Source organism: Chelmon rostratus, chromosome 8 (genome assembly GCF_017976325.1).
Source record: "Chelmon rostratus isolate fCheRos1 chromosome 8, fCheRos1.pri, whole genome shotgun sequence".
Taxonomy (NCBI): Eukaryota; Metazoa; Chordata; class Actinopteri; order Chaetodontiformes; family Chaetodontidae; genus Chelmon; species Chelmon rostratus.
Genome location: NC_055665.1, coordinates 5364371 through 5376057, shown reverse-complemented (window position 1 = coordinate 5376057; position 11687 = coordinate 5364371). Strand labels below are relative to the sequence as shown.

General features: G+C 43.2%; 1 protein-coding gene across 3 annotated transcripts; it reads right to left on the bottom strand.

The window, feature by feature from the left end:
* Window positions 1-291: 291 nt before the first annotated feature.
* Window positions 292-11011, bottom strand: notchl (notch receptor, like). Of its 3 annotated transcripts, XM_041943038.1 has the most exons (12): window positions 10775-11011; window positions 10192-10339; window positions 9608-9752; window positions 8624-8956; window positions 7444-7664; window positions 5787-6111; window positions 5039-5214; window positions 4166-4227; window positions 3576-3699; window positions 2404-2501; window positions 1857-2188; window positions 292-1526 (listed from the first exon to the last, which is right to left on the bottom strand). In XM_041943038.1, exons 2-12 carry the CDS (start codon window positions 10277-10279, stop codon window positions 1016-1018), a joined length of 2415 nt encoding a protein of 804 aa, XP_041798972.1. In that variant the 5' UTR covers window positions 10280-10339; window positions 10775-11011; the 3' UTR covers window positions 292-1015. The 3 variants fall into 3 exon arrangements, with proteins under 3 accessions (XP_041798972.1, XP_041798973.1, XP_041798974.1); XM_041943039.1 differs by lacking the exon at window positions 10192-10339 and having other exon boundaries at window positions 9608-9767; XM_041943040.1 differs by lacking the exon at window positions 10192-10339.
* Between the last annotated feature and the right edge of the window lie 676 nt (window positions 11012-11687).

Below are 11687 nucleotides of genomic sequence, written 5' to 3'. Positions count from 1 at the left end.
TCCAGTTTTACGGCTCAATGGCGGAGCATCGTGCGTCACCAATCACAAACTTTAATTTCCAAACATCGGCCTGTTAAATCGGGATGCTGGGAGCTTTTCTGGTCTGGAGCTGATCACCTGCCATGTTCATGTTAATCATAATTTCATCTTAATCTCTCAAAACGGGAGAATAAGAAGAATCAAAATTTCCCTGGAACACATAAAAATTGCCAAACATCATCTGTAACATAATTTATTTACATATGTATTTATTATTATTTACAATTTATTTATTTGTCATGATTATGAGGTATTTTGGCAGTATTTGTAATTGGTTTTGTTCAAAAAGATGAAAAAAGAAATTGCAAAAGAAATGGAAGTGAATTTGAAAAAATTAAATAAAATCCATATTATTTGCATGAAGAGTCACTTTATTGGATGCATCAACAGGATTCTGCAACCATGCACGGCTTTTTTTGTGATAATTTCTCCTTGATTGTTTCTGCAATAATTAGAAAACTACAACAATGTGAATATATTACAGTGTCTCCAAACAAGATCCACAAGATGTTGCAGTTTGATGGTGATATTCAGCACATGTTTGACTGGTCATCATCTCATTTATTTTGTTATGTTACCTATGTGACTGTGCCATGTCACGGATTTATATATCCCTCCATAAAAAATATAATAATTTAGGCAAAGCTGAGTGAAAACTGGGGAGGTGATTTGGGAAGGAACAAGTGCTGCTGTGTATTAATTTGACTGGAATCTGAGAAGCAAATCTGTCAGGTGGCACCCACCAGATGCATACTGGATAATAATTAAGGTCCCAAACTTACAGTAAATCAAGGCTGGACCCCCTCCAGCTTTGTGCCTCCTGAAAGCCTTCTGTTTTGCACTGGGCTTAACAACAAAATACACCTACTGCTGAACTCAAACTCAGCTCCTCTCTGTCAGTACAGCGTCATTGTAAGTCATCATCTTACTCACATGTTCTTGGCTGACTGGACCAAAAGCTGTTTTTTTCTGTTCTCTACAAGGCTGTTTGTGTGGAGTCAGTGGTGTTGTTTGACCTCTCACCTCTGGTTTTGTGCTCTGAATTTGTTGAACTCACCGCTGCTTGTTCTGCTCTACTGGGACTGTCACCGTTCACGACTGGCTGGCGATCTGATTGGGTGGCAACATCTGTGGGAGGTGAAACAACCACTCTTTCTATGGGCTCGTTGGCTGTTCTGTCTGTCACAATAATATAATTGGGCTCTGGCTGGTGGGCACTGGAGTGACGCTGCAATGCATGCTGGGTGCAAGAAAAGGAACGCTGACGAGGGGCAGGCTGGGGGGAGAGGAAGTGAGGTGTTGCAGCTCTGGGGGCCTCGTGGTGCCTGTCGCGATCCTCGTCTTCTGAGGTCACCTCTTGTAAGGTGCTGATTGGCCGAGGTGAGCGGCCCATGATTCTTGGAGGGACCAGCGCTGTTGCTGATTGGTTGAGCTGTGGTCGCCAGTTCTGAGGGGAGGGGTACTGCACTCGGCTCATCGACCAATCGCTGCCAAGACAAGAAAGTCATCAAAATATTGTGCTGCAGCAAAGTGACAGAGGTTTGCAGAAAAGTCCACAGCCTCCCTCTTTCATTCTTTCACATGCAACTAAGAAATCTTCCCAGCTGACAAGGTGGAAGTGGAGGGAGTTCTGCTTGAAAAGAATAACTGATCATTGATGAGCAAATAGCTGCACATGATTTCTCTGTTGATGGACTTATTGACTATTTGACTTATCATCTCAGCTCTAATTGCAGCTTTCTCACTGGTGGCATCATCATAAGGCACATAAAGATTCATATTTTGTCTGCGTGTGCATTATATTACTGAAATCTTACTTTTGCGGAGGTGGGGTCATATCTCGGTGCCCTATGATCCCAGAGAAGGAGGCACTTCTTCCAGGCAGGCCTTGTGATCCGACCCATGGCGAGTACATCAGAGCGCGCTCCTCCCACAGCATGTCATTGGCCGAGTCGACGGGGACGGGCCCTCTCTGAATCTGGTGAGCCAAGAGGAGTTCAAGCACCTGGTGATGCATGCCCTCTCTGGCCATGTCGATCGGACGACGTCCTCTCCGATCGTGCAGCTCGAGGTTGGCGCCATGAAGGAGGAGGAGTCTGGCTGTATCATAGCAACCATGGAGGGCGGAGAGGAAGAGCGCTGTCTCACCCTACAGGGGAAGGAATCATGAACACAACATATTCTGTAATGGCTGGAGGAAATTTATTCCACTTTGTTGAGGTGATCTGCCTCATCATTCAGAGAAACTATTATATAATAGTACACCAGGCTTACTTAAACAGGCAGAGTCGGCTTGTTCAGCTTTAAACATGGATTATAATATTTATAATAATATAATATTACAGTACATCAGTCAGAACTGACCTTGTTGTCTTGCAGGTCCACAGCAGCCCCATAGCGAATGAGGGTCCTTGTTAGGGAGAGGTGGTTTACTGAGCATGCCCAGTGCAGGGCTGATCTCCCTGAGAGAGACAGTGTGAGTGGAGGGGAGGTGAGGGGGAAGACGGGAGGGAGTAAGTCAGCCAATGAACAACCATTACACAACAGAGTCGAGCCCAGGTGGTGAAGAGAGGGAGAGTGGAGGGATGGCATGAATTGTTTCATCAGAAGTGAGAGAGAGACAGGACAGACAGCAATGAGGGGTGGAGAAAGAGGCAGACGGAAGGACAGAGAGACCAAGAGACGGCAAAAGCAAGAAGAGGGATGAGCAGCAAAGTTAATACGTCCATCAACCCGAGTTTGAGCACATTAACTTTGTTCTGAGTCAGAGGAGGGCAGCAGGGGAGCTGGAGAAGGAGGAGGAAGAGATGGAAGCCATGGAGAGATGAGCACAGGTCGGGAGAGGAGGGACACAGAAGGAGGACGTGAGAGAGACGGGGTAAGTTACACCAGTTACTCAGCCCCTCAGTGTGCAGGTTGCAGAAAATAATGGCTTGCTCCAGAGCTCTACATGTTATTTTTCTCCGAGGTGAGTTTTAAACCAGTCATGCATTCGATCCAGATGTGGCGCGAGGACGGGGAAGTCTGAGACAATTTGTTAGCCAAGCTAGTCTGTCCGTTAGTCCAGGCAGAAATATCTCCACATCTATGTTGATTATGAAAGCGTTTAGTTCAATCCTTGTGAGGGCTGTAGATGATCTACATAGCAGGTATTTTATCGACATTTGTTGCAGACACTCTGCATCTGTATGACCACACTGTACCACACTGACAACTGTTATATAATATTTGATTCAAAAAGCACAGACTAGAGATTTACTCAGTCTGTGCTTCTGACCTCAGTGCAGGAAAATGGTTGGACCTCAAAGTCAATTGAATAGGAATTGATGAAACTGCATTAGCACCTAATTCATTTATGTTTTAACCCGTTATTTCATGGTGAATTCTAGTTTAAATAAAATTTATATACGAACCGAAGCATTCATGTTGCTCTTACTTCAAGAAGGTTAAAACAGACACCAAGAATTCCATGCACATTCTATTTGACTGAAGTTTGGGGTTGAGTTATATTCATAACCGTGACAGGGCTGCATTACCAGTATGATCAGTATTGTTGACGGGCACTCCTGCTCGCAGAAGCTCCAAGACCACTCTGTCCAGTCCGCTTCGCACCGCTCGGATCAGGACCACAGACCCATCCGGACCACACCACTCTGCTGACTGCCAACACAACCAAGCCAGTATGAATTTATAATGTAGACATACACATAATAGATATTTCACATACAACCCAGAGTCCAAAAAAGCTGTAACGCTGAGTAAAATAAAACATAAAGTGATAATTTGCTAATCCTTTCTGACATATACTCAACTGGACACAGTACAAAGACAATATATTTAATGTTTGAGCTCATCATCTTCATTGGTTTTTGTAAATATCCGCTTATTCTGAATCTGATGCAGCAACACATTTCAAACAAGTTGGGACAGGAGCAACAAAAGACTGGGAAAGTTGCAGAATGCTCCAAAAACACCTGTTTGGAACATTCCACAGGTAAACAGGTTCAATGGAGAATAAACAAATACAGCCCCTCAACTGGTAAATCTAAGTCCTGAATGACACCAGCTCCTCGATGCATGGATTAAACTAAGTGAACACGATCAAACACAAAAACAAAGGACCAACCTGCTGAGGAGGACTGAGCAGGGGAGGAGGCATGGCGTTTCTCTCCCATCCTCTAGGTGGAGCTGGAGGAAGAACAAAAATCATTTAAGGTGGATTTAAGGTGAAATGATTCTGATACACAAGCAATACTATAAATGGAAAGATGGATATAATTCACATGTAATCTCTCATTGCTCAGACTGTAACTGTATGCACAGCAAGTCAGTATGAGTCCTGTTTTACTTACAGTGTGTCACACCGTGTGTGTGAGTTTGTGGTTTAATGAGGATTATTTTAAATGTTCATCATACACTGATTATTATTATTGATCAATCATTTGGTCTATAAAATGTCAGAAAACAGAGAAAAAGACTCAAGGTGACATCACAAACGAGTAATGTGTTGGTTACTGATTTCTCATGAAGTTGATGTGCGATGTGTGTGTGCACCCAGCGGGGTATGGACCACATCCTGCTTCCCCCTCATCCCACATGAGTATAGGCACAGCTGTCTAAGATGTGGGTCTCGCTGGTTCCTTTAATTAGCTGAGGAAAAAGCTGTTTTTGGGAACCGACTGTCTGGTCTCAACTCAACACAGTGAGACTGAGGTGAGGCACATGCAGTCAGTGGGCGTAGACCAAAAGTCTTCAGTCCTGCATGAGCACAAGCAAGCGATGCACCCAATATCGATAGCCTTAGTGGGCTGCACCTATACTCGTAGAATCTGGAGTTACAGTACGCAATTAATGTTAACACCTCCTCTTTTTGAAAAAGTGATAACCAATGGGGAAAATGGGCCAAAAACACAAGCCAGATTCCCACATGAGTAAAGTTTTGGGAGCTAAAAATGAGTGTCTAAGTAAGTGAGTAAATGAATGAATGAATAAACCTTACGTTGGATCGGTCTGCGGGGCTGCGAGGATCCAGGCCGGTAGTGTTTCTGCTCCTGGCTCCTGTGGTCACAGATGGAAGCATCCTCCTGTCGCCTGGAGCATCTCGCGCTGATGTCTTCCATTGAACTCTGGGTAAAGTCTGTGTCACTTCCTATATCCTGGTCCCTTTTGAGAGGTCTGAAAACCAAAAGCACAGACTTGATACAGCACATTAAGAAACTGCTTTCTCTCTCTCACATGATTGTACTTGTATTTTAGCTGTTTTGAGAATAAACTGAACTGAAACACTGTGTTTTCATTTTCCCTTATCATTTTGATTAATGAGTCACTGCAGAGCTCTGCAACACATTCAAACACAAGAATACAGTTTTGCCATTTAAGGTTTTTCCTAAAATGTAAACATGCCTGGGTTGGTAGTTTTTGAGGGAATGGGCTGGGACCATGACAGGGATTAGAGATATTATTGTTTTGCTCTTATTGTTTCAGTGACCTGTTGTCAAGGGGTCCAGAAACACATTGTCTTTGACAGGGTGTGACTGTATATAGCAACGACAGTATAGAGAGACAGGAAACATGCTAATTAAGGCTATACTGACTGACTGACTGACTGACAGGATGCAGAGAAATTCAGCCTTTTCAGTAACTCTACAGGATGAACTCTCTCTTGTTTTACACCATTTTTGTCTACATGACATCATTCCTCCAGCAGACAAAACATCCTCTCCTGTCTTTCACAGAGCTCCTCTCACCTCATTCGAATGGCATCCTCCCCCAGAGGTTCCCTCCTCCTCTTCTTCTCTGCTTCCTTCGCTTTCTTCTTTTTCCTCAAGCTGATCTTCTCTTTCTCTCTGCTGGATCTGACCCTCTGCTCTTGGTGGGCGGCGTGCGGTGCCAAGGCCTTGGATTTGGCGTCATTGTCTGTGACTGTGGACCGGTGTCTCACCCTGTTACCTCCTTCCCTCTCCGCCCGCTGCAGCCTCACCCTCCTCACCACCAGCACCACCACCAGGGCCAGCACCAGCAGCAGGCCGATCGCTACGGCAATCACAGCCCATAGCCACGCAGGGGTCGACTCTGAGGGGAAGAATAGAAAATTAATTTTACTGCATGATAACACAAATAATTCATTTCAAGATATGTATAAGTATTTTATTTATGAAATTTAACAAACATCCCAAACCTTCCAAAAAAGACAGTAATATTCAAATATTTCTGTTGTTTCTGCAACAGTTTTCGGTGAGATTCTTTCACTTTGAGGATGACTGGATCAGACTTTAGTCATAATATTAAAGCAGCAATAGATTTTGGTTGGTGACTTGAGATTAACACAGCATTGAGATATTATCACCTCATAAAATTGTTGTGGCAAATGTGTTAGCAAACAGTTGCTTATCTAAACAACCAGCAGGCAACGTTAGTATTCACTTCGAGTCGTGTTTCTGGCCACCTGGTTAATGTAACTCCAATATTCACTTTCTTTTTAGCTCTGTTTTGGTCTCTACCAACGCCTGAGGGACATATCAAGCTGTAAATGTTCTCTGGCTAGTGGCAAACTGTATCTGTCTGCTGCTTGCCACTGGGTAGGTAGTGTCCAGTTGGTTTATTAGGCTTTTGACTGAAAACAGCTGCCTGTGGCTGCTGAATTCACTATGACAGCAGTGATTTGGGATTCCACCAAAATCCAGGTGCTCCTGCTGTGATGTGGTTTTGTTCCGTCCCCCACGCAAACCCCAAACCCCGCCGGGAGCATTTTAGAAGCAGAGCGTTTTCATAGTTAAATGGTTTCTTTTTTTTGTCTGTTTTAATCGTGTTTATTGTTGATGCACGGCTCATTGTGAACTGAATTTCTGAGATTCAGACTGTCTTCTGCAAAGACAAGATAGGAGCTATTTGATATGATGAAGCCCAGTGTTTTTGGCACTGGTTTAAAAGCATTTATTTTAGGTACTAATTCAAGCACGGTCTTGGCAATCCAACTGTTTTCCCCCTAACTTTAACCTACAAAAGTTGTGTTTTTTAAATATTACACTTGCACTTAAACTTCAGGTTTTGGTGAGCCTAACACAGCACTACTGCTCATAACCCAGGTGAGACACAGATTTTGCACAGAGACACTGATAATATAAATAAAGTAATTTTTAATGTATAGATATATCAATATTTCGACCAGATTGAACCAGATTTTTCATTTGTGGCCTTCGTCATTTTGGTTTTATGCTGAGCTTTGCCTCTGACAGATTAAATGTTTGAATCAGTAAAACTGAAACCTGCAGCACTGACCAGCAACACATCTGCACACTGGAAATGGAAAGGTGTTTTATAGTGTTTTGTTTGGATGAAATTCAAAGCTGGATGTCTGTGTGTGTGTGTGTGAGAGAGAGAGAGAGACCGGACATGTAAGCTTACCTTTGACTTCCTTTATCACAGTTTCCTCCTCTCTGCTTCCTATTTCCTCTCGGACACCTCTAATACCGATGATGACCGCAAGCTCCGGCAGGGTGGGGAACGAGGCGGGCCTCAGCAACATTACGGCACGAAGGAAACTGGCTGCCTCGGTGGCGTAGGGGAAACAGGTAGAGGGCAGTCGGGAGCATGGCCTGTTGTCCACTTGGAGGAAAAGGACGGAGCTACGAAAGAGAGAGGGGAGGAAACATGAGTCATTACTGAGGCCTGTTCCAACTTGTAGGTTTGTCAGGATAAGTTTACTTAATACACTACAGAAGCTTCTCATTTGCTAAAAGCTACACCCTGTTGCAAAACACAAAATCAACAAAACACACATCTGAGATAACGAGCTGCAAACATTTTATTCACATGTATATAATACTCTTACCAATATCCGTAACTAACGGAGTTCCCCAAGGTTCTGCACTTGGCCCACTTTTATTGTGTCTTACATAAATTAGATGTTAATGCACATTAACCACGACACGGTCTCCATAATAACATCTGGCAGTCATGCCTCAGTTAGCTCAAGCCTGTGTTCAATGCAGAAAAAATTAAGTTAGCAAATTTTGTAAAGGTAGAAGGAAGACAGACACTGTGGAACAGATGCCGCCACCTGTAATAAATATTCTAGCTATTTTTGGCTTGATGAAAGTCTTTTCTTTTAAATGGACTCCACCGATTTCACACAGCAGAGTCTGTTAACAGGTTTTGCGTAGAACCACTTCATATGTGAAAAAAGTTGCATAGCCGCTACTAGCATAGCACACCTAAGTGTCCAGCTGAACTGTCTGCAGGTTTCTGACAATGCAGACAAGACCTCTGGTTGTACTGCAAAATTTTTTTAAAAAAACTGTCCATTGTGAGTCTGACAGTGTAATGCTAAATGCTAAAACTTATGAGCAATATGTTGAAAACCTCGTGAAGAAACTAGGACCAATGTTTGGTTTTCATCATTGGCTCAAGTCCTGCTTCTATGTCAAAGCTATAGGGCCGGGATGGTTGTATTGTTTAGTCTGCACTTTTTATGCTGCCATCTTGGCCAGGTCTCCTTTGTAAAAGAGGTTTCCCACCTCTTTGAGACTGAACTGGTTAAACACATGACTCCACTCACTTTTTAGACAATTCACTCAGTACCTACCCATCTGATTCAGCCGGTGATGCCTGAGTCAGCAGGTTGGCGAGCTGCTGAGGGTCAAGGTCAAACAATTTCCTGTTAGTGGCGAGGGGGGCGGAGCCTCTCAGTTTGAGTGGCGAATGGAGGAGAACACTGAGCGCCCACAGCAGGGAGCTGTTGGAAAAGGTGCCATGTTGCAGTGGGTTTTTAGTGTGGAGGACCAGGGTGCCTTTAGCCCACATGGAGCTCTGGTGTGTGAAGCAGTCGCTGCCGTCCCATCCACAGGGGGCGCTGTCACATCCCTGCTCGCAGTGGGAGTTGGCGTAGTGATCACGGCAGTACTGGATGTGGCCCGGACTGAGAGCCATGATGAATGGATGAAGGGAGGCAAACAAAGACACAGAATATGAGATTTGACATAATAATCCCAACTCAAGGTCTACTTACTAACTTTGATCCTCAGAGATGTCAGAGCAGGGCAGAAGTGACTATGACTGATTAAACATCATCATTATTGTATGATTACTGCTTGTTTTATATTGACATTAGGTCACAGTATGGACAGTTCACTGCTTTCTTTTCTTAGCATCAACAATGTGATTTTAATATTGAGTTTCACATTGTGTTTGTGTCTTCATTGTTTAGTGCATTTCTGTGGCTATCATGTCACCTGCAGCATGGGTCCAAAAAGCTTTTTAGTGTTGAATTATTTAATTCACCTTTGCATAAGTGTACTGATAAATGACAACATTGAATTTATCTTATCAATGGAAATAATAATCATGATGACAGTTTTTTGGGTTTCTTGGTGGAGTTTCAAATAATGACACAAATAAGGAAAAAGGGATAAAAAGAAAATAATACATGGAAACAACACACAAAACAACAACTCACTGGTGAGAATGAACCAATGAAAACATGAAATCCTCTAATTCACAACATTCATTATGAAGCTGGAAATGTTTTTATGGTTGTGTGACAATGGAAATGACAACAAAAGTGTTTTACTTGCAGTGGCCCCTGTCCTTCAGGCAGTCGAAGCCGTCTCTGAGACACTCTGGCTCCATACACTCTCTGTCACATGATCCGTCTCCAAACTTGTCCTTGCACTTTCTGTTGACTGGACACTGGCCCCACGGATCACCAGACCCAGCTGTGGAGACAAACACTGATCCGTTGCACATAAATAGTGGTCTTTCTGAGTTTTTGTGGTTTAAATGAACTAATGGTGTATTTATAAAAGTATGTAGATGGTCTACTGTATGTTTTAGAAATGTCTTGTCCATGAATCACTCATATACATGTCTGTTTTGTTCATTTAAATTGTGCTGAGACATGTCAAAGGCACACAACATCACGCCCACCTTCACATGTGTTTACACTCTTGGAAAATAAATGTAATCTTATTCATTCAAAATGTCTGTTATTTTATCAGGTCCTGCCCTTTCACTTCACCACGCAAACTGTTTTCACTAAGTGTTTTATCGCAGGGGCAGCTCACCCACATATTCAAACCACTCATTGTTCCAGAGCATTAGCAACTATTCATAACAAAGCAGGTCAAGCCATGAAAGGTGGGCCCTGATACGGACCGTTAAAGGGAGCAGGAAATGTGGCCGACATAAACAGGAAGTTTCCAGGAGAAGCGAATAGCAACAGGAAATGGAGTGGGCCGGGCATTGATAAAGGTCGAAGGTCGTCACCGTGGCGATGAGGAATGTGATGGAGTAGGACAATGGGCTTGGCAGGTGTGTGCGAGACCGAAAAATCATTGCAGAAAAAAAAAAGCATGAACAATAGAGCTTAAATTAGACATAAGTGTTCAACACTTTTGTTTCACTTGATCAGCAAAGAGAGCTTTCCTGTACAGGACGAATAAAAATATAAAGTATATTTCTATAAATACAAATGTAAGGAATATAAATATTAAAACTGTGCAAATGAGGACATGAAGGTCTTAATATAAATAAAACAAAAAGCAAACCCATATCTACCCTGAAAAAACAAACAAGAAACCTAAACAATATGTCCATTCTGAAATATTTCCAAATAATGCGCAGAGAGGAGCTGGCTTTCATCTTAAGGATGCAGTTTCACTACACTTTCAACAGGTGACGTGTTTCACGTACATATGAAAGACAGATTAATCTGCTGAGAATAAGGTGGGTAACTCACCTTGACATGTCCAGCTCAGTCCCAGCAGCAGGAACGTCCTCAGAGCCAACATCTTCAGGTCGCTCAGGTCAGCAGCTGTGGGGCCTTGTCTTCTCTGCTCGGATGGATCGGCAGTCCAGTCCAGATTTTGGTAAACCTGCCTCTGATCTCCAGCAGCCCGGCTGTGGCTCACACTGTTCTACACTGCTGTGGCTTTAGTCCTGCTGTTCACAATGAACAGCTAACTCTGAGCGAAGTGGGCCAATTCCATCACCGCCAACACCTTCCAGTACCACCACCCAGCCCACTTTGTTCACTCGCTCTTTTTTCAGAGGCCCTGCGGATATCTGGACAACTTCCTGCCACTGTGTGGAGAAGAATAGGAGGGCGATGACGTTTGGCGCATGTGTGTGTGGATTTGTAGCTCTCACTGTGGCTCAGCTTAAAAAAAAAAAAAAAAAAAAAAAAAAAAAAAAAAGCCAGTATGGGGTAAGTTAGCTGTTGGAAGAGCCGTTATTTTAACATCTAAAAAGCTACAGGGCGTGAGGGGCTGGTTTAAATTTGACCTTTATGAGGAAGCGCAGAAGCACACACACTGACTTGCCTCTAATACTACTTTTACACAAACTTATTTACACAGGTAAACCTGCTCAAAAAAGAGGGTGTGTGAGAGTGTTACCTTCGATGTCTCGAATTCACCTGAAAACAGGGAACAGTGGAAAGCTGCATGGAGGCCACTAACAACATTAAGGTGGTTACTGTTTCATATCTTTTATGAGACGCTGATCATCACACGGAAATGGAGTTTAACGACTTAACAATTCCATCTGATATCAGGCAATATTTAGGCGCCAACATCAACACACATCACCATGGCACCAGAAAAGGGGCGAAAATGAACCACATATGCTTGACAGGATTTAATGAAACATGA